General features: G+C 42.9%; 1 protein-coding gene across 9 annotated transcripts in view; it reads left to right on the top strand.

Annotated features, from left to right (window-relative positions):
- Positions 1 to 23787, top strand: part of Efcab1 (EF-hand calcium binding domain 1) — a 36447-nt gene that overhangs the window by 4140 nt on the left and 8520 nt on the right. For 3 of the 9 annotated variants that reach the window (XR_004516016.1, XM_033760738.1, XM_010630315.3), the window contains exons 2-6: positions 266 to 424; positions 1120 to 1224; positions 1921 to 2072; positions 2439 to 2543; positions 4329 to 4408. Coding sequence is in view for 7 of the 9 variants with exons in the window: in XM_033760738.1 (XP_033616629.1) it covers positions 266 to 424; positions 1120 to 1224; positions 1921 to 2072; positions 2439 to 2543; positions 4329 to 4397 (590 nt within the window). In the remaining 2 variants the exon portion in view is untranslated. Of the gene's footprint in view, positions 1 to 265; positions 425 to 1119; positions 1225 to 1920; positions 2073 to 2438; positions 2544 to 4328; positions 5711 to 11884; positions 12030 to 19388; positions 19406 to 23787 lie in introns of those variants that run through there. The other 6 variants (XM_010630318.3, XM_010630314.3, XM_010630312.3 and 3 more) reach the window with 6 other exon arrangements.

The raw sequence follows: 23787 nt of genomic DNA on the forward strand, positions 1-23787 counted from the left end.
TATATATATATATATATATTTTTTTTTTTGTACAGCATGATTGTGTTTAGGTCTATTTCATAATCAGCTCCTGTTTGGAAGGAACATTGTATTTTTGGACAATCACTGGCCATCATCTTCCATTAACTTAAGTGTCATGAACCATAAATTAGGATATCTAGGAAGAAATACATATTTTGTGTCTCTGATAGTATACTTATATTAATGCCTTATCACTTAAAGATTTAACACAAATTTTTAAAATCTTAATTTTATTATTTTACAGTTAATAAATTTGAAGTGAACTGTCTTATAAAGCTTTTCTATAATTTGGTGGGAGATGCAGCCGAGCGCCCAGGGGTGCCCATTGGACTAGATCGCAATGCATTTCGGAACATTCTGCACATGACATTTGGAATGACAGATGACATGATTATGGACAGAGGTAAGAGGCATACACACTTCAAATCAGTCGAATCCAAAAAAGGTTGGAGTTTGCTCTTGGTAGGGAGTTTAATGTTCAACATTCCCAATTTTACTTGAATATAAAAATTTAATTTTCCAAAGTTCATAGAAGAGAAAGTAATATTCTACCCATTTTGTGTATTTAAAAGAAGGCAAATTCATGTTAAGGAAATGTTTCCCTTATCTTATATCCAAAAGCTTCCACAACTTCTACTTCTACATAGTAATCTAATAAATGGAATACTTTAAAAAGATGTTTAAATATCTGTACATCTTAGACAATAACTTAATAAAAATTATAATACAGTCTTCTCATATATTACCTGTCTTCAGTAATAAAATATAAAATTATATATTTCATATTAATATATTAAACATATCTAATATAAATAGCATATTTAATGTGAAAATATATCATTATTGCTTCTTATATTTAGGTGTTCAGAATATTCTTTGTCCCCACAAAATATGAAGAGAAAATCTCAATGTTGAAAGAGTTTCCTGTTGTTATAATATCTTAGTGTCCTCCTTTGTCAAATGAGAACATTGGGCTATGGGATGCTGAAGTTTTCTCTGATTCTAAAAACAAGTAATGCTAATGTAGATACCTTACAGAGAATTACAATGTGCACAATTATCTCCTGTTCTCTTTCTCCATCTCCTCTCTCTCTAAAGTATTCCGAGGTTTTAATAAAGACAATGATGGCAATATAAAAGTGACAGAATGGGTTAATGGATTATCACTGTTTCTTCGAGGATCTTTAGAAGAAAAAATGAAATGTAAGAGTTCTGGTTACCCTGCTGGTTTGGGTATAATTGATATAGCTAAAACATTTAAATCACTCTCCTCCAGCCAGTCAACTAAGTGGGTCTGTGGTTGTTTGGTTGGTTGATTTTTTTTATTGGTGGTTGGTTGGTTCGTTGGTTGGTTGCTTGCTGCTTTAAATTCTCACTAGCTTCTTACTGGAGGAAATTCAAGTCAACAAAGAATTTTAAAAATTAATAAAAATGAAAGTCAAGCAATTGTGAGAATGATGCATGCCAAGGAAGATGGCAGATGCATTACTAAACATTCTAATTGTGCATGTACTGTATGCATTTCTGTACAAGAATTTCATGCTACCTGAATTGTAGACATCAAACCAGAGCACAATAATCCAATTGCTTTGATTCTATTTAATTTTCAATTAATTCTGATCAACTCTATAGAAATCTTATTTCAATCAATTTTTTAAGAGCAGCAAGATCAAATTGTCCAGTTATGGTGCTTTGGTGTGATTTTTCATAGCTGAGAATAAGGGAACTTATTCCAAGCGTTGTTGAATATATTAAACTAGTGCATATCTGACCTTTCTAATGAAAGTGAGGTTACAACGAGGTTCACAGAGTTCAACAAGATAGACATTAGCTCTGGAAACCCGGTCACAAAATGCTATCCCAGCAATAAAAGCAAATTCACAACTTACTTTTTTAAAGATTGCTTTGAAGTGTTTGATTTGAATGGTGATGGCTTCATTTCAAAGGAGGAAATGTTTCACATGCTGAAGAACAGCCTTCTCAAACAGCCATCTGAGGAAGATCCTGATGAAGGAATTAAAGATTTGGTTGAAATAGCACTTAAGAAAATGGTAAGTGTGGAGATTTGGAGATTTCTATTGAAATTAATGGTAACATGTGGAATATAAATAAAAATACAAATTATGATCATTTTAGGTTGTTTAATTAAGTAATGCATTTGAATTGTGCTCTTAATTATAATACTAAGAATTAGTATGGGCTAGTGGTGTAACTCAATTGCAGAGAGCTTGCCTAGCATACAGAAAGCCCCAGGTTCCATCCACAGAACCCTCAGGACATTCTTTTCAATTTCATAACTTAATCTGTTACTTTTCTAACAACTTCCTCTGTTCACACTTGATTATAAAAAGAGTATCTATTTGCAGTAAGTTATGTGTTGACTGATGCATCGCTGCTGCACGCCCTCCTTTCCCCAGGACTATGACCATGATGGGAAGCTATCTTTCGCAGACTATGAGAAAGCTGTGAGAGAAGAGGCTCTTCTTCTGGAAGCCTTTGGACCATGTCTGCCTGATCCAAAGGTAACTGAGCCATAACTGAAATATAATCTAGGAGAAACAGTCCAGAACTTTACTGGTAGAGAGAATAGCTTCTAAATACAGAAAGACCACTAATGAAGAGCCTGCTCCTCCATCTCATTGTATTATCGAAGCCCAGTACTATATTTTTTATTCATGAACTTATTCATGTTAGCAACAGTCAATGAGTCTCCCTTGTGTCCTTAAGTGGCACCCCAGTGCACCTTATTATTCAGCCAGAAACTGCGGAGCCATTCTTAACTTCTCTCCTGTAACATTCTTAGCCGGTCCTCTAAAATACATCTTTGATTATAACCTTTTCTTCACACATCTCTTGGCCACTAAACTACATCAAAGTATTTTATCTGCCACCTACTCCAAATTATTAGCTTTCTTGCTTCCACTGCTGTCCCCTACTGCCTTTTCTCCACAGTATCCACTATATTTAACAATGCAAATGTTATCATGACCCACCCTTGCTCAAAACCTCTCAGTGGTTTCCAAAGAGGGCACAGTGGCTGCTTTTCCTCTCTCCGCCACGTCTCCCACACATCCTTGTTCTCTTGCGTCCTCAGAGCTGTAGACCACTGTCTTGTTTTCCCTCCCTCCGTGTCTTACATTTGCTGCTCAGATGCCCTTCCCCAGGCTGTTCCGCGTCTCAGCCCCTCCTTTTATCTAGTCTTTGTTCAAACGTCACTTCCTCCTGGAGTCTTGCCTTAGCCACCATAACTACTTTATCCATGCCATCCTCTAACGACACTTTCTTTTTCTTTGTAGTTCTTTACATTTTCTAAAGATCATGTACTTACTTACGGTCTGTCTCACCACATAAATAAATGTGAGGTCCCTGAAGTCATAAACTTGGTTCTTTTCACTTTACGGTCTGTCTCACCACATAAATAAATGTGAGGTCCCTGAAGTCATAAACTTGGTTCTTTTCTCGCTATTTTTCCACATCTTGTGTGTAGCACAAAGTAGGTTCCTAGTAAATGATGGAAAGGTAAGTGGAAGGGTGAGTAGATGGTAAGCAGTGTCTGATGGAGAGTTCTGGACCTGTCTCCCTCCTCCTCCTGCACTTCCTCCCCAGAAGTATTTCATCATCTACTTTACCTTTACCCAGCATCTTCAATCTTTTCCTTCACTAGTAAAATCTTCCCATCAAGATTCTAAAAGATCTAAACGTGTGGCATCAGAAAAACAAAACTGGAAGGGAAAAGAACCGAAGGCTAAGAGGGCAAGAGGGAAGAAAATAATTACCTTAATTCCACAGCTACTTCTACTTCCGGTCTAATAGATTTCCTTCTCACTGCCAAGCTTCTTGAAAGAATTCTCCAGAATTAAAAGTATCACTACCTTGTAGTTCTGAAACTTCTGTTGCTGAGGTCTCACCACACTCCTTCTTAATACATCCTGTGAAAGCACTTGGGTCTTTGGCTCACTAAACCACACTGCTTCCTCACTCTGGCTGCCTGCCTCCTCCCGCAACCCTCACAGCCTGACTTGTCCCCCTGGTTCTGGCCCATATCTGTCACTAGGCTGGAAGCTCCCAGACAGCTGAATCACAGGGCCTTGTACATCTTTGTGGCTCCAGAACTAAGTGTCACACTTGGAATATAGTCGGCACTGACCAGATGTAGGAGTGAAAAACACATGAACTAGGAGTTCACAGTATTCACTCTCCCTCAGTTACCTTGTCTCTCTAGAAACACTGAACAGACATACCCAGCATTTTTGTTTTGCTCTACCTTTTTTGGAAGTTGTACTAAGTTAAGCATTTTTATTTTACAGAGCCAAATGGAATTTGAAGCCCAAGTATTCAAAGACCCAAATGATTTCCATGATAATATGAATCCCTAAGTATGTTTTAAGTGAGTACAAAAAAGAGTGCACACCTAGTTTACTTTCTCCATTTAGCTGAATAATGCTTGGGGGTGGGGATAAGGTTTACTTACATATATCACTTAATGTTATATGAGGTGCAGGTAACACAGCTAGGAGATAAGAAGTTCCTTACTAGGGAGACAAAAAGTTCCTTACTAGCTGCTGGGTGTGGCAAGACAAGTTAACATTTTTCGAGATATTTTGTCAAAGTTTATCTGTTGAAATGCAAAACAGTCATAAGACATCTAGATTCATTAAATTAATGGGCAAATTATATAATCACTAATTATGAATACAAATGTGCTTCCTGTCAGAAAGAGTTTGGATATTCCCCGAAAAATCATGGAAACTGCTGAATTTTTGTAGCAATGAATAATTAAGATAATATCAAAAGAGTAATAACACTGGCATTTAGCATTGAAATATCTTTATCACTAGGTTTTGGATGAGATACAGACAGACCAAAGATACATGGAGCCTACTTTAATATGACATAAACTATTATGTGAGAATCTGCCTTAACAACCTTACCAATCTGTAAGCTTCTAAGGGCAGGGATTTTATCCACACACATCTTTATATCTGCCCTAGCAGTTAGTCCTCTGCATGCACAGGACATCCAATGAATACAATGGTCTGGATTGAAAACTGAAAAGTACCTTAAGATAAATGCAAATTCTTGATGAGCAGTAAAAGAGGAACATTCTGTTTCTTGGGCTTTATGGAAAATGCAGTGACACAGCTTTCAGTTAACCTCTAGAGTCATTCGGACCCTTACCCCCACTGAAGCCAGGTGTCAGAGCCCTCTCTACCTCTGCTCCCAGGGTCTCCACCTTACCCTGCTTGGGGAACCCACACCACAGCTTGAGTGCACTACAGGGCCACAGTCCCTCTGCTACCTAGATTCCTCTTGTGCACACCTTAATCCTGAAGACAAAAACTGCTTCCTTCTGCATCCAACTCTCCAACAGGTACTGTGGGCATCAGGTGGAGCATGAGAAAGACTCAGCCTAGTTAGGTTTGTGGAGCTACTTGCTGCCTCTTTAGTAAACTGAGAAAAACATTATATCTGTTCACAATATGCACAGACATATAGGTAGAAAATACTTTCTGTGACTATACATGCGTTCATCATTAAGTTTAATCAAAAGAGTAATTTTGTGTGAAAAGACAGAATGTTACTTAGAAATGAGGTAAGAAATTCTGTGAAATAGAAATATTTTGCAGTGTAAATGTTTTCTATATAAATGAGCTTCAACACAATTATTATTCTATCTGCAGTAGATATAAGCAACGCAACACACATTTTTAAAATTTTCTCCATCTTTACTGAGAGGTCATTGACCAATTAAAATTGTATATATTTAAGGTATACACTTTCAAGTTTTGAGATATGTATTTTTGAAATAATTGCCACTATGAAGCTAATTAACATGTCCATCAACTTGCATGCCTATGTTTTCTTTTTGGGTGAGATCTACCCCTCTTAGCAAACTTCAAGCATCTAATGTGATATTTCGAACTATACAAACATTGTCTGCCTCCAGACCTAGTTCATGTTGCACAACTGGAAATTTGTACCCCTTGACTACATCTCCCTGTTTCCACTCCTATCCCCAGCAGCTGGCAACCTCTATTCTACATTATGTTATTGTGGATTTCACTATTGGAGATTCCACATATAAACAAGATAATTCTGTATCTGTTTCCTTGGGTTTTTTTTCACTTATCATAAGACCTCCCTATTCATCCATAATATTGTAAATGACATAATTTCTATTTTCAGGTTGAATGATATCCCATTGTGCATCTGTATACATCTATAGATGGATATAGGTCTATATATGATGGATATATAGACCTTTATCCATCTATAGATGTATGTCATATTTTTATCCACTTGTCTGTTGACAGTTATTTAGGTTTTCTGTGTTATGTCTACTGTGAATAATGCTGAAATGAATATGAAGGTACAGAGGTCTCTTTGAGATATTGATTTCATTTCCTTCAGATGTATACCTAGAAATGGGATTGTGCATTCATATGGTAGTTCTCTTTTTCCACTTTTGGAGGAACTTCTGTACTATTTTTTTAAATAGCCACACCAATTTGCATTCCCTCAACCATGTTCTCTGTATCCTCACCAGCATTTATTATCTTTTATCTTTTTAGTAATAGGCATTCTGACTGGGTGAGGTGATGTCTTGGTATGGTTTTGATTTGTATGTGCCTGCTAATTAGTGATATTTGAAACCATTTTTACTCACTTTCTAGCCATTTGTGTATCTCTGAAAAATGTGTAGTCACGTCCTTTACTGATTTTTTTAAAATTAGATTTTGAGGGTTTTGACCTTGAGTTGTAGCCATGCATGTGGCAGTACAGCTAAGGAGTGTGGCAGCTCTAGTTCCAAATGGGCATAGTGGTTTGGATCTGGGGCAGCTCCTCCAGTTGGGGTCGTCGATTGTAGGTGATGCCTGTGGGGTCATCACTCATGAAAGCAGCAGGTGTTTCACTATCTTCCTACCTTCTTGGTGTCAGAACTGCTGCAGCCCTCAGTAGGGAAGGCTGCTGGGTTCCTGCTACTAGTCTTTCTTTCCACAAGAGAGGTTATGCTGAGGGGATCCCCCTTGTGCACTAGCGGTGCTCTGCTGGGGGATGGGACAGCATATATAAAATAATTCTAGTACTTTTCATGCAGTCATCCTTGGTTTTTGTGCCTTACTGGGTTGTAGCACCTTCTGCATTTTACCCTGAGCTATCCCAGAGCTGTTTGTGACTCACTATTAATTGTTGCATTTGTACATAGTGAAGGCTGTGACCTTCTTGTCTGTCATATGGCTGACATTACATCCTCACTTAATTTTTTAATTAACTTTTCTAAGTATTACAAAGTCATTGAGGTGCACTGAAAAATATTTCAGAAATGTTAATACTTTTTAAAAATAAAATATTAATATTCTGGTGTACATTCAGGCTTTTAAAAGGCATTTGTAAGTATACTTATATAGTTTTTCATTTTGAAGGATATACCTATATTTTCTCAGATAAACACATTGGAAAAATATTTTTGCAAGCAGCTTTCTTATTGTACCAATTCCACGTGAATGGTTTCTAAGTCATGAATTCTTTATCTACAGCCCCGCTTGCATTGTCTGCCTGGTGTTCCATTACCTCGGACTATATAAAGCCACTTACCTATCACAATATTTTGGTTGTTGCCATGTTTTGATATGCTAAATTATTCGAAAAGTAAGCATTCCTACAGATGAATCTTTTTTACATGCCTCATTACTCACTTTCTAGGGTAAAGTTTTTAGAAGTAGAATTGCTGGGTTAGAGGCTCTGGATGACTCTGAGATTTCTGGCACATGCTGCCGGACCATATCCCTGCACAGGCATCCCAACTCTGCCACAACCAGTGTAAGAGAAACCAGTCCCCTGGACTATAGTAAATATCTTTTTCGCTTCCTTGCTGGTGTCATGGACCACCTATGAGCATGATTTAAATTTATCATTTGAAGGCATACATCTGTGCTTAAATATTTTATTATTAGGTTGACTATATATATTGACTTCTGTGCATAGTGCTCTTTTATTACTGAGTGCTATTTAAACCTTTAAAAAGGTTAACTAAAAAAAATCCCTGAATGATGTCAATGTGGTTTAGGATGATGCTTACACGTGACTATAAGAACTCAGCGCTCCTGAGTAGAACATATCAGATATCTGCTGCTCGTCCTCTTGGTGTGCCCAAAGTGTTCTGCTAGTGCTGTATGTACACAGTCAGATTCTCTTAATTTCGCTACTGTAGCAACTCATAAATGACCGTAACTTGAACATTCACTCCTTTGATAAAAGAGTCATCTGTATACTTTTGGACCATCTGTACTTTTGTACTTTAGGTTTGTTCTTTGAAGAATAGTTCTTTTCCCTAGGCCTGTTCTGGGCCTCACCTCCCTGCTGCTAAGCTTAGCCTAACTTCTTGTCCTATAAGTACAACCAACTTAGAGCCCAGGCACAGCTGCCTCTGGAGTGGCTGAATGGTTGCAGTGGACAGGCAGTGATGATTTGGAGGGTTGGCTATTGCCTTCTTACCAACACCTCAATATCTTGCCTTCCTCTTTGCTCCAAGATCAGCAGAAAGCTAAATCGGCCACCTTTGAGAGAGGTACATACCACCCCACAAGCAGCACAGAGAGATTCTGTTTGGGAAACAATCCGGTACTTTTTTTAACTACAGGATTTAAAAACCACCCCTGAAAACTGGTAGTCCTGCATTCTTAACCCACAAATATCTCTGTGTACAAGACTCCACTTGCAAGAAACCAGGCCTGCAATTGCTCGTACCATAAAATCATCCCAAACATTCACCAGGCTCCCACTTTTGCCATGAAGATGAATGTACCTTTCTCATTTGTGATAGAGGCTGACGGTTCTGTACCGTACATGGTTATGTCACCACCTGTCATCGTTTGGGTTCATTGTAGCGGCCCCTCTCCTCCTATTACAGTGACACACAATAATGCATAGTAACATCATTTTAAATTGAAGACAATTGATAAAGGAAATTAAAAATTAAGTACAAAGACAACCATCTAGACAGAGTTCCTTGGAGTTGCTCTGAATTCTCCGTATTTCCAGATCCTGCATCAAAAAGACAAGAGAAATGCATTTGTGTTTTCTGGTGCAGTGATTGCCCTCTCTCTTAGAAGCAGATGATCTTTTGAAGTGTTTTCCAGTCTAAATTAGAAGAAGAAGAAAGTCTAAATACATGTGAAATAAACCAAAGACCCCTCTCATCAGATATAGTTCAAGGAATCGCCCAATTTCGTGGGAGAGTAGAAAGGAAGGGAATGTAACGATAAGGTCTCCTGAGTGAGAGGAGGCATCCTCCTGCTGTTGACAGGCCCTCTTCAGAGTGCCATTGCTCTCAGCAGCAGTTAGCTGCTCACTGTTTCATCCTTAGTAATTTTCGGCTTTCTGCATACCTCCCGCCTCCTACCTAATCCTCCAAGAAAATATTCCTCCCCCTAAGACACACATCCTCTTGTTTATTTTTGCCTCCCTCCTGCCTGCTCAGCTTCACAGTGCCCTTATTATGTGGCCCCAGCCAGGCTCACAGAGAGCTCCCTGGAGTAAAGGCTTGTCAGGTTAGAGGACATCTGAATAAATTGGGTGAAATACAGTCTGTCTCCCTTTAACCCAAGGTGCAGCTTCCCACCTCCTGTCTGCACATCTAAAATCAGGTGCCAGGGGACCCTGAGAAGGCTCTCACCTGGTAAGGACATTGCACTGGTCCTGAGATGCAAACCCACCCACGTGGCAGGAAGCAGGGAGATTCCCAAGTACTCTGTATGAGGAGCATTTGGAATATGAGTCACCACCCCTATGGAGGAAACATTAGCACAGAAGCGCCGAACAGCCTAGAATACTAATTAAAACCAGTCAGTCAAGGGGTTATTTTTTTTGTTTTGTTTTGTTTTGTTTATATCGGTGATCAAACCTGGGACCTTGTGCTTGCGAGGAAGGCGGCAGAATCATTGAGCTAAATCCCCGGCCCTTAGTCAAAGTTTTCTTAATGAATCCTTTAGACTCTGAAAATAGAATAAAATCCTCAGAATCTCAATATCGCATAATACAGAAATCCAGTGAGCATTTTTGTACTAAGCACTCCACATCCTATCCTAACAGGTAAGCATAAACATGTTTTGATGTTTTCATCCTATCAATTGAAATTTTTAGAAATATCAAGAAAATTGCTCAGTGTCCCAGGTGGGGGAAAAAAGCAAAGCTAATGTTCCAATCTTATCTACTTCTAACAGTAACATTTGTCTGCAGTAACTTCTGTTCTTCTAGCCACATATCCCTGAGCTGTGGAGTAACTGAGTGCCCCAGGCTACTGGAATCTTCCAATAGACCCTCAAGGCAGTGGTCACTGTGAAATGTATATGGATTGTAAGACCATTGACACCTTTCCCTGTCCACTCTTACCTAAATACACCCTTTCATAAGGAGAAGGTTTTTCATCTTGAAGGTAGAGAATTTCATGTTTGGCACTAATAGGAATGTGGACATTTGGCAAGGACCTTGCTCTCCCAAGAGTCTAGATGTGATGAACTCCATGCTTTGGCCATCAGGCTATCCAATTTCAGTGACTCCAGAGCCAGTCACCAGACTATAGAGAGAGTCATATACCTGTGATAATGTGGGTTTTCTAGATCTGAACCTGCAGCCAAGGCTCGTAACCATGTCTATCCTGATGTCCTCTTATTGTCACAAAATACCACATGGCACCGTTCTACTAACATGCACTTTGGAAGACTGATATAACTAAACATGATTTATAGATTTGTGGACACTACAGTATTTGTCATCCAGACTAGGATGATATTGAGAGTGAAAGGAAATATTCACAATTATATCTGAACCATGTAATCTGGGCTTGACCAAGGCAAAGCTGGACGTATGGTCACTCATTTGTATGCTATAAATTACCTCATAAAGTATATTTTTAAATGACATTAACAGCTGCTCTCTCTGTCCCTGCCTCATAGGATTTTTGTAAGAAGGTAATGAAAAAAATAATATCTATTATTTTGTAAACCATAAAGCATTATGATGCAAATATGTAGACTATTACAGGTAAGCAATGAATACTCCATCTCATGGAGCATGCTTACCACAGCAGTTCATGTATAATTAAATATGGAACCAACAGCATGGTCATTGGAAACTCTGACTCCTGGCTGCTGGGTCCTGCCTTGCGGTAGATGTGTGACACTGCTGCCTTAGCATAAGGAAGTTGTACAATATTTCTATAATATCTTTAATAATTGGTTTAATTTAAAGAAATTAATCTCATAAAGCTAGGATAATACTCTATTGTAAACATCAATAAGTCATGAATGTAACCCTCTGAGTAAAATTCTGTGTGTGTGTTTCCCTCTCTCTTCCTTTCTCTCTGTCCCTCTCTCTCTGTCCCTAGCTGCATTTCTATCTCTTTTTCTCAAGCGCACACACACACACACACATGTGCATCTCCCTCACCATAAACTCAAAGGACACAAACAAATATCAGACACACATTGTAGTTTTTCCCATTTAACAGACTCATTAGCATTCCTTGAATTTCTTTCTCATCCTGCCAAGATACCACTGATTCTAAAGCATTGTCACTACACTGCTAGTGGCGAAAGTCTGATTCATCATACACAAAATTTAATATGTTTTTTTTTTACACTGGCCCTCAAGTATTAGTATATCAGAAAGAAATCAGTAAGATGTATGATTTGTATAAAAACCTAAAGTGTTACTGTGCAAACATGAATTTGTCTCCAAATTATGTGAGCTGCAATGAACAAAATTAATACTGTGCTGTACTTGGACTGTGTTAATTTAGACAGTGTAGATTTGGCTAAGAGCAATGCAGACTGCTTTCTTCTTTGCCTTTCTAATTACTTAGTGCTGTCTCTTAATTCATGTGAATGCAGAAGAAAACACAGCAGCTCTAAGACTGTTCCTTCTTCTGTAACTTGAAGTGAGTGCACTCCTCTTATTTCATCCCGGGTGGATTTATGCATGATGTATACTTTCCCCTGCATCTGATAACCACCGATAAAAACTATAAAAGAGATGTGTAATGAAAGAGTCTTGCCCTGCCTTCAAGGAGCACATGGTCTGGAAATTTAGAGTTGCTATAGTCTTGAAAAGGGAGAAGGGGGAAAAAAGGGTACAGAGGACAAATAGAAGAATGAAGGGGGAAGAAGGTGGTGGGGAAAATGAAAAACATGAACCGAGTGGCAGAAAGGGTTTCTCACATAAATTTTCTTTTAAAGAGCACAGGTAAGTAGGAGAGCCAAGGAGGCGCTGCTTTTCTGTTTGTTTCCTAGCCCCGTGAGTACAGCTCTTCAATGGCTGGTGCAAGAGTGACAGCCTCCGTCTTGGAGGCTGCTGAGAAGGGGCACAGCAGGCAGAGGGAATGGCAGGCAGAGCAGGATGTGGAGCAGGCCAGGGCCTGCAGCAGCACCAGGTATGTGGCTGAGGCAGGCGCTGGCCCACGGCAGGTGCAGCTCAGCCAGTGCCCGGCGGCCTCAGGAAAGGAAAACCTGCAGGTGCAGTTGGGACTTGTCCTGAGCCTCCCCAGCCACACGTTTTTCTGAATAGTTGTCCTATCTGTGTTGTCTGCCTGCGAGATTATGGTTTGCATGGAAGGGGCTTCAGGGAGGGAGCGGTTTGGTGGAGCCTCGAGCTCTGGTATATGCAGGCTGCTCAGGAATAGTTGTCCTCTGTGTTGTCTGCCTGCGAGATTATGGTTTGCATGGAAGGGGCTTCAGGGAGGGAGCGGTTTGGTGGAGCCTCGAGCTCTGGTATATGCAGGCTGCTCAGGAAGTGAGGGGTGGTCTGAGAAGGCATGGCAGGCTTGGAGTGGGGGGGTCCCAGAACTGAGCACCGGCTGAGACTGCACCAGAGGACCAGTGGCAGTGGAATTATTCCTTCTGTCATCCCTAAGCCAGTCACCCCTAGAGACACACCTCTTCCAGCCTGTATCGGACACATGAGAGTCTTTTGATTGTACATTGGCACCTGCAGCTTCCTCCCACCTCTCCTGAACACCAAAGATTCTTCAGCTCCCAAACATGATGTTCATCATGCTTCAAATTTCAAAGCCTACCTGAATTCTCTTTGCAGTTCCCAGGAGGCAACGTGGTTTAGCACACACCATAGGCACTCAGTAGTTTGTTAAATTATCTCTCAGCCCCTGTTATGGCCTATAATCAGAGGCAGTTCAGCAAATAAGCAATGATTGTCTGTAATGGAAACAGCCGAAAAAAATAGAGTCACGTACCCTTTATAAGTTTTGAATGCTTGGTCACAGGGAGCTCCCACTCCACTCAGAAAAGTCTAATGAAGATATGGGGTGAGGTCCTGGGAAGTAGGGGAATCTTATCTTTTGGAAAGTTGACTCAAGGACTGACAGTTGTTGTAGCCATCACTGGGACCAGCAGATCAAGGGGGAGAATATAGGTTGATGTCTCACTCTACCCGGACACTGACCCAGAGAAAGGGAACGGGGGTACGCAGAAAGGAAGTGTTGGGGAACAGCCAAGACCCTGGAACACCAAGGAGAAGACACCAAAGAGCAACTGAGTTCTTTCAAAGTCGACAGGAAAGAACAGCACAGGCCATAGAACACCCTGGGAACTTGCTCTAGAGAGAGGCCAGAAGGGAGAGGAGGCCGAGGAAATGGACAGGGGTGCTAGGCAGGAGGTGGTGTGGAAGCACCTGGTGGAGGAGTGGAGAAAGGGGGTTTACAGACCAGAGCAGGTGGGAGGAAGCTTATGGCCAGGTTGGCACAGGCGTCCGGAGAAGTGGCATGCTGGGGCAGCACTGCACATCTGCTTGGTTCTTTGGTTCTTTCCTCTGAGGACATCCAGCCTCTGGTCAGGTGGGAAGAGGTGCAGAAAAGCACCTCTGTGAAGAGGGCTGGAGTGGCTGCAGTGGAATCCCTCCTTTCTCAGGCCATGTGCTTTGGCTGCCCACATGCTTCCTCATCCCTTCTTGGCATCCTCAGTCTACCTGAGGCAGGCAGGCAGTGGTGGTGGCTGCAACCGCACACCTGCCCTGTCAGGGCCTGTTGTTTCTGGAGAAGAATACAAGAACATGAAATCCATTCAATGCTGTGTTGCCCTGCAGAGAGAGAGAGAGAGAGAGAGGGGAGAGCGTGTGTGTGTGTGTGTGTGTGTGTGTGTGTGTGTAGGGAAGAGTTCACAGTGCAAAATCAGAACACAGGTCTATTTAACCCCTGACCCCAGGACTCAGAAAGACAGATAGAGACAAGACATAGAAAAAGACAGAAAAGGGTTACTCATTTAAAAAAAAAAATGAGTCTCTCTGCTTGTGGGTCACGTGAAACTACAAAAGGCAGAACTCTTTGTCCTCTGCTGCAGTGAACCAAAGGGGACACACCTTGCTCCCTTCTTTCTCCCTTACATCAGCCTCAGCGTGGCTCAGCTGCTTCCCGGACTGGGAACCAGCCCTGACACCTGCGCTCTGCCCTTTGCTTACAACTCAGCCCTATCGCCACTTCCTCCAGGATCCAGTAAGCTAATACCTTTGCTTGAGCCCCTGAGGAAGAACTCCTCAGCACACCCCGAGATAAGAGTTCCCACTGGCAAAACTGAGCTTGTCCCATAGCACCCTATGCACAGCCTTGTTCTGTGAACTCCTCAGCCAAGCGAAATGGAGCTCTGATCCTTGGCCTCTCTACCAAGGCTGAAAGGTGCCTGGAGCGCAGTATGCCCGGCCTCACGCAAGTATGGTGTATGTGTGGTGATAGAGGTGAGAGGTCATCAGAATACCTGCCGCACAGGGCGGAGAAGATTTCAGCGAATAAATTGAAAGTACTTAAAGTGGGTCTGGCATATGTGAGATGCTCAATAAATGTTAACTCCCATAAATACCACAAGTAGATGATTTATCATGTGAAGATCTTTGTACTTTGGTCAGCTTGCAGGGATTTTGATCTGTTTGCCTACTAAGTGTCACTGCCCCAGGAATAGCAGTGACTTCAGTTTCCTCCTGGGTCCTCCTCACCACACTCAGGTGGTGCTCAGTGAGAGCTGCTGGCTGCCCGCCACTTGCTGCAGTTGCAGAGCACAGCTGGAATTCCTCCAAGGTTCAGCGTCCGCAGTGGGCATGCCTGGAAGGAGCCAAGGCAGGTGCGGTACAGCTGCCGTGAGGGGGTGATTAAGAGATTCCTCATTATATGATACACAAACACCTTCCCTGCAAAAACGCTCAGCTAAGAACCCAATGGTCTACTTTCAGGGAATGCTGACTCTGGGCCAAACTTGTAGCCCTATTGATTCAGTACCCAAAGGTGCTCCTTTTAAAATCTGCTTATAAAAGTACTGCTCAAGGGGTAGCTTGCTTTGAACAAATCCTTTTCTTACACCTTTGATTAAGCATCAAACTGCAATCCTTTGCTGTGTGAGTTGAGAGGTACTGGCTATCTGGTCTTAACTTCAACTCTGTGCATGTGCCTATGGGGTGGGTGTGGGGGGGTGTACATTTTCACCCAGAAGGACCTCTTCCCCTCAGAATTTCCTATGTCACCAGCCTCATCTATTATTGTGACTGCTGGTATGTTTCAGAATGAAACTCCCAGATCCTTGCATGCAGTCTTCTACTTACCTTGTTGGCCTTTGCTGTCAGACCCAAAGTGAAGGTCAGAAGATCAAGGCAAGCTGGAGACTGTAGCAACAACAGAGACAGCAGATGTGCCTCTTGGCTTCTGAATGCGCCCTCTGGAGCCAGGCGGTCCTCAAGTACTGGCTCCTCCATCAGCAGTTTGACACCCATTCACAATACAACAGGCACCAGGGAATAAGCTAGCTGGTTAGTGAGCTCTATGCAGCTAGACTAAGCTGGTGCCTTTAAACAGTAACACAAGAGTACTGATGTGGGGCCATAATCTTAATCACTCTACTGGCTCACTTAGAGAAACATAAAGGATTCTTTCCTAGACAGTACTGAGCAGAAGATAGGGAAAACAGGGAAGCAAAAGGATCACGCAGCAGGGGAAAATAGCATGGTAAGAAGAAAGAACAATGGGAGCCTGCCCTTATCGAGCAGATGAGCTCTCCCAGCTTGCTTCCGATGGGCAGGCAAGGGAAATAGTTAAGCCCAGGCTCCAGGAATAATAAACAAGCTGGACTGCAAGCTTTGCAGGGAGCAGGCATGGGCCCCTGGCTCACAGTGGCATCCCAGTACATCCCGTGTGCGTAGCACATGGCCAGTCTCCCTACACCTGATGGTCAATGTGGGGTGAAGGAGCTCTTGGGAATGGAGTGTCTGCTCTCGGGCTCACCTTCCCTTTCAAGTGTAACACGAGGAACACAGGGTCGGCAGAGGTGAGTGGAGGGGTAGCAGAACACAGAGTGAACTGCTGGAGCTCAGGACAGGCACCTCTGTATTATACTCCAAGAATACCCATGAGTTCATGCTTTAGTGGAGGGAGTGCAAGTGCTCATATGAGCGTCTTCTCTCTGCAAGTGCTAATGTCTCTTCGGCACCCACAGCTTTGGACCCGGAGATGCGCGCTGCTCTTGAGAATTGGCTGGAATACAGAGTCTCAGGCTCCCAGCCCTGCAAGTAGCATTCCACACTAGACCCTACAGTGTATGCTGGGGTGGAGGGCCACATAGGCACCTGTGAGCAGCTTCAATCTCGTTGGCGTAGAGCCCCGCCAAGGAGGATTTCAGCACATGGCAAAGACACTGAAGACCACAAGATGAATCACTGTTTGACTAGGGGAAATGAAGACTAAGGGAGAATTAAATCGCATGGAATCCTTAAAGAACAAGCACCACCACCACAAGTGGGGAGTTGCTTAAACTTAAATGTGAGTCTGATTTTATACATACCCAAAGCAACTTTCAAATAAAAGGCAGTGATCGTTATTGCTGCTAGGAATAACTTGGTAAGCCATCATGAGGAAGAGCATTGTGAGGGACTAGAAACCCAGAAGCAGATGCACGGCTTTCCTCATTGAACTGTGTCAGGGCAGCACAGACAGGCAGCAGTGGAGAAAGCTGAGGAGATCACCAGCTTGGAGGCCAAAGGAAAATAAATCTCCTATTAAAAAGAGACTTCACCCCATATGTCCATCAAGTGCGCAGAGGTCTACCCTTGCCTTTCATTCCCACATGCATTCCCAAGTGTGGATTTCCAGATGCAAATTCCCAAGCAGCCAGAGAGCACTCCCAGGGCATGCCAGAAATGCCACAAGTGTCCTCAAACCTGTATACAACTGCCAGCGGCCTTTGGGTACAGAACAGCGTGGCCCTCAGCCTCAGTAATTTGTGGTTTGCAATGCTCCTCATGCTGCCATTTAATCCATCAGGAAAATACTCCTCCCCCTAAGACACACAAGCTCTTGTTTGCTTTTACCTCCCTCCTGCCTGCTCAGTGCCACACTGCTTCTATTATAGGGCCCCGGCCACTTGCACAGAGAGTTCCCTGAGCCAGGGCTTGTAGGGTGAAAGGACTTTTGAATACATAAAACATAGCTCTGCCTCCCCTCTTTCACCTGAAGTGCACTTTCACTACCTGTCCCTCTTGTACCACAAGATGGTCACTGAGGTAGATGGCAGTCCCCAGTGGACAGCACCCACCACCTGTGCAGCAGACAGGGAATTCTGCACCTGGAAGAGATGGAGGTCAAAGGAAATGTACTGCACATGTGAAACAGCTCAGTAAGAGGAGCAAGATTTTAAACTCACCTTGTTGAAGGATACTTAGTGTCCATTATTGCTGTGATCAGAAAAGTTAAGGGGACCTATTCATCCATAGTAAAACTTAACTGCTGCTGAGCACTGAGTAACAAATCATAGCAGCATGACTGTCAACAAACAGCAGGACCCGAGTCCAGTCATCCAGTGAATTAGACAGAGCCGTCTTCTAAGAGGGCTCAGAGAAGCTGGGCTGTAGTATTAGGGACTGAACCATGAGGTCCTTCACACTGAGCTACATCCCAGAAATGTTTTTCAATTTGTTTTATTTTGTAACAGGTGCTCACTAAGTTTCTAAGGTTGGGCTTGAACTTGCAATCCTCCTGTCTTAGCCTCCAGGTGTGCAACACTGTACCCAGCTTTTTCTTCAGTAGTCTCTTTGTCTTTCTGAACCCACTCTGTATACATTGATTAGACCTAGAAAAAAAATCACTAAAAATGTCAAGTTCCAGTCTCAAATAGCTTTTGATTTTACAAAGAGCATATGTACTTGTTCTGATAGAAAATAACTGGCCATCTTCTCAAACAAAAGAGCCTTCTAATTGCTACATTCTGTTTGGCTACAGACTGGCTCCATCACCCTTCGAAATCACCCTCTTGTATTAAGATGGCTTCTGCCCTTACTTATGACACTGGTTTGCTTCACAAAGCTTCCTAATCAAGAAAGAACTGACAACAGATTGCACCAAGGCAAGCAAGGTCCCTGTGGCCTGTGACAGGAAAGGAGGAGTAGAAGGGTGCTGCTTTTCTGTTTGTTTCCTAGCTCCACGAGTACAGCTCTTCAATGGCTGGTGCAAGAGTGACAGCCTCCGTCTTGGAGGCTGCTAAAAAGGGGCATAGCAGGCAGAGGGAATGGCAGGTAGAGCAGGATGTGGAGCAGGCCAGGGCCTGCAGCAGCACCAGGTATGTGGCTGAGGCAGGCGCTGGCCCACGGCAGGTGCAGCTCAGCCAGTGCCCGGCGGCCTCAGGAAAGGAAAACCTGCAGGTGCAGTTGGGACTTGTCCTGAGCCTCCCCAGCCACACGTTTTTCTGAATAGTTGTCCTAACTGTATTGTCTGCCTACAAGATTATGGTTTGTACGGGAGGGGCTGCAAGGGAGGGAGAAGATTAGTAGAGTCACCAATTCTAGTGGCTTTGATGACACACAGCCTGCGCCAAGATTTAAGGGAAGCTGGGGAGGCAGGGCAGGAGTGGGGATGTCTTCAAGGAACAGCATTGCTCTGACTGAGCCTGGGCTGGAGAAAGCATGAAGGGAAAGTTTCCCTTGCCAGCCCAGAGAAGCCTTTGGTCTCCTAAGCAGGGCATTCTTCTCTCTTGATGTCTTAAAAAGCGGGATGGAGACCCTTGCTCCAAAACACATTCACCTCAGTCCTCCACTTTCTCAGAAGTGCTTTAATTTAGGCCAGTATTTAATATGTCTCTTATTTGGGGGGAAAGGAAGAAGACATAGTGCTTAATTAGCAAAACTTTATGAGATAAATTTCTGATTTGACAGCGTCGTCTGTGTGGCTTACTTTACCAAACAATGTCAGTTCCATGAAAGGGGACACAGGGCACGTGATCTATGTCCAGACTGGGAGTGGACTTGCACAGGCCAGCCAAGCTCTCCTGTCACTCTGTAGTCCCATTCTGCTTTACTTTTTAAAAATTTGTTTCTGTTTTTGTTTCTACCAGAAGGAACAAATCCATGAAAACAGAGACCTCACCAGACCTATCAGCTGCTATGGCTTCTGACCTGGTACACAGTAGATTCTTAAACTGTATGTGCCGAATGAGTGGGGAAGGGACCACATCTCAAGGCGTTGCATAATGGGGAAACCTCTTTTCGTACTGGATTTCACAGAGTTAGTGCGCTCAAGACAATGCTGTTTTTTGAGAAAGTTGATGAGACAATGTTTTGTACAATGTAAATCAGGATTATTTTCCTAAAGCTCAGCACAGATCTGATAACCTATGACTTACTGTATGAAATCCAGAACAAGAGTCAATGTTTTTCTTCTATCCATCATCGTATAGGGTTCAGTAGTGTCCTGTTCATCTAGAGCATCAAATTGAAAATGCCACATTAGAGAATAAAGAGTAACTATGGACGCTCACATACCTAAAAACATTAGAGGGATAAGCACTTCTTTTTCTGGAGAAGACTGAGGGCTGACTGAGCTCTGCATATGTAAGTTTATCCAATGAAATACACTGTCCAAAAGAAAAAAAAATGGAACCAACATGAACAGACTCCAAATGAAGCACACAGCAAATTTGGCTTGATGTAAATAAAGAGAATTCTAGAGACAGAATAAGCTACAGTGGTCTGTTAAGGAATATCCATCCATGAGAAGCTTAAAAAGCAAACAGCTGCTCTAGGGTTCCCAGGATGAGTGCTCCGTAGTGTAGATACCTAAAGGATTTTACCAGGATGAATCTATTGACCTTCAGTCCCTGGGTAAAATGATGCTGCTGAATGTTTCAAAATTCATATGTTTTTAAGCACACTGTTGACCACAATCTTGGCCTTTAAGGAAGGTGAGTGTGCAAATCTGCAAGTTAGGACATTACTTGGCAAACATGGCAGTAGCTGAAAGAAGTCTCCCCTCTCCAGCAGGCACAAGTCCACCCCTCCATGTCAGTGATGACTGTGCCATCCGGGAGGGGGAGCTTCTGAAAGGTTACTCAGATTCTCAGCACAGAGCATGAGACATTTAGGAGGATCTGGATTTCTAGATTTTGTTCACAAGGAGTCAATCCACCCAGAGTCCATTGTCCAGGCCTGTCTTCCTGCACCAGAAAACTCTGCATTCGATGAACTTTGATGTCACTGGGGCCTTGAACAGCATACAGTGGAGTTCCAGATAGTGTCCCTGTCTGGAACAGAAAAGTCCCCCATAAAGGGGTGAGCAGGTGAAGAGTGCTTTTAGACCAAACTCATAGACTGTAGAGGCTTCTAAAATGTTCCCAAACATCCCCAGCATTCACCTCCTCTCCGCTTTTTAACGACAAATATCTTTAAGGAAAATGGCCTATACCAGACTTACAGTTTCTGACAGTGGGACAAGCATGCCACACTATGCACTTGGGCTTTGTGGGAATGTATTTCCCTCACAATATTACTCTCAAGCATTTTAATTTTCAACATAATCTCCTAAATTTCTGCCTTCTAAACTGCAGTCTCATTCCATGTGAACTTCCATGTTATAAACACCTCTGTGTCCTTAATCCCAACTTTTTCTCCCAATTCATCAGCTTGCACTGACCTTACTTCTTCCTCTCTTCACTGCATTCCCTGTTGTCCTTCTCTTCATCTAGCTAACTCTTCCTTCTAGGCTACAGTTGCCCCTGGCATGACCTTTTTCAGAAATGCTCTTGGGTAGCCACTGACAAGCTGTTTCCCTGAAGAGCCAGCACACGTTCCTGTCACCAGCTGCTGCACTTAGTCCTCCACACTTTAGTATCTTTGCTCTCTTCAAAAGGTAAACTCCTCAAGAGACAAATCGATCTGATTCATCTGCACTTTTCATGGCAACAGATGATAGTTAACCTGTCACCTTGTGTGAAAATTCTATAAGCCACCTGGTCAGAATCTATAGAGCTGAGGACTTGGCAGATGATACAAACGTCTTTGGATCTCAGGAAGTTACAGCACTCCAAGAGTATTACTAAGAGCTAAAGGAAATCAGACCAAACTCAGTCAGGGCCTACTCTACAGGCTTGGCATTCCAAACAGGAGAAGGAGCTGACCTATGCGAATGTGGCCTCCCATCTCACCTTGTAGCTTCAATTTAATGCAGCCCCCACTCCTTGCGGATATCTCTCCATCTCAAGCCAGTCTTGGGTGTCCCCACAGCAGACAGCCTGCACCAGTGATCCCCACCAGGATGTCAAAGTGCTCAGGCTCCTCACACTGTGAGTGCCACTGAAGAAAGCCATCTGTAGTGGCTGGACATCTCAGGGCACATTCCAAAATATGACGCACTAGTACTTCCAGTGAATAATTTTATGAGTCTAATCTGTAGACTGAGTCTCTCCATCCTGGAAGTATGCACCCAATTCTACTTCTTCCATGACACATCCCAATCTTAGATTCATCATTATAAAGCAAAGCTTGTAAATGAGAAGTGTGGGAATTGGCTCTTCCCTCCCTTGAATCCTGATGCCATCTTTGTTTTACCACCAATTCAGCACACTTTTCTGAGATCTGAGAGACTTCAGAGGGTGGCACTGACCAATGCCTCCATGCATATTCATATTTCAGCACTGTCTAGCCCAGTGCCTTGCTTGAAATAGATGTCTGCATACATTTAACACTGTTTGCTTGCTTAATGAAATGAACTTATTGATGTAAAGGAAACATCTACCAGGAAGCTGAGTTTTTAGTGAACAGAACAGTAATTTTTTAGGGTTGTTCCTGCCACCAACTGAGAGTTGTTGCAAGGCCTCATCCTGAATCCAACAGCCAATGAGACTGGTTAAACCTTCTCCAGACCTTACCCTGAGTGACTGCAGGATTTTTATTTGTGTGGCATTTTTATACTTTGCAGATCACTTTTATATCCATGACTTCATTTGATCTTTATAACCAGCCTGGAAGTAGATGAGGCACATGTGGTGACTAACAGTTGAAAAATGGAGGCCCGATGAGGAGAGGAGACTCCAGCTCCAAGGTCTGGTCTTGAGATAGCATAGCAGAAGCATAATTCACATAGAGGAAGAGTGCATTGAGTGTCAAGTTAGAGGTTGTCTCCATTGTTTGAGAAGGTTAAAAGTTGGTTCCCCTGGAGTGCACTCTGCTCCTCTGGGAGAGGCCTGACTGCATGAGGCCTGAACAGGAGACTCTGGTCCACAGACCTTCCCAAGTGTGGCAGGTTCTAGAGGGATGAAAGGGGCTTTAAATATGTGAGCTGCAGTAATTATGCTTGCTTTAATGGAGCAATGCCTGCTTTTGTTGTGCTATGGTGCAAAGGCCTAATTATTCAAACTCAGCCATTAGTTCCCACACAGCAGAGATGACGGCAGATGTTATAAAGATACCATCTCTTGGCCATTTGCCCACCAGGCCCAGACGCAAGGACACTTCAAACGTGAAGGCAACTCCTGCCGGGAGTATCTACCATGTGTCCTGAGACATCAGAACCCAGAGCTGACCTGAGCCATCTGGAGGGAAGAGGGGCTGACTTGGCAGTAACATCCCCCCTGGTGAATGGGGCACACCCCAGCCTGCCTGGCTGGAATGGAGCCCTCCACGTCCTGCTGCCTGTTTTCACAGAGACCAGTGGCTCCCATCAGGGCCCAGACACTGTTAGGAACCCATCTCACACACACAAGGCTGAAAGAAAACCATTCATGTCACTGGAGAACGAGATGTACCCAGAAACCTGTCCAACTTCTTGCTGCCACCACCAGGAAAAAAAAAGTGACTTGCCGAATTTGTAGGTACACTGTTGCTCAAACTTGAGCACCATGAAGCAGGCACTGGCCTGCCTGCATTTTTCCTATCCCAGCCCTTCTATGAGTAACTGTTAGGCAAACACAAAGGGCTTTAAAAAGTTCAAAGAATTAAAAAAAATAAGTGGCTGCATTATTATCACCACCAAACTGCTCAATATTTAAGCTTCTTTAAACTGAAACAAACCAAAAAAAGTAGAGAGGAAAGCAGGGGACAGGGGTTATTTTTTTCTCTGTACCAACCACATCAATAAGATTTCCCGGAAGTGGCTTTTCTTGAGGCTTTCTTATTTATTGTTTATTCCCTATTCACACACACACACACACACACACACACACACACACACACACACACCACCTGTGTATAGTACAACCTGCCTGCAAACTAGAGAACTTGGATTAGAAGAGAGAGCTCTCCAGAAACACTCCTCTTAACAAAGGTTTCTGGCCTCTGGTCTTGCATTGCAATTTCCTTCTGGCTTCTTCTCTCATTTCTACTAAATGATAAAAGGTCTGTCTACCATCTAAAAATGCAGTGTGAAGAGGCCTCCATTAATAAGAAAATGGGGAAGGAGGGACTGATAGTGTAACTCAATAGCAGAGCACCTAGAAGGCCCTAGAGAGAGTGAGAGAATAA

This window comes from Fukomys damarensis, unplaced genomic scaffold, assembly GCF_012274545.1.
Source record: "Fukomys damarensis isolate Sample0158 unplaced genomic scaffold, DMR_v1.0_HiC HiC_scaffold_5, whole genome shotgun sequence".
Taxonomy (NCBI): domain Eukaryota; kingdom Metazoa; phylum Chordata; class Mammalia; order Rodentia; family Bathyergidae; genus Fukomys; species Fukomys damarensis.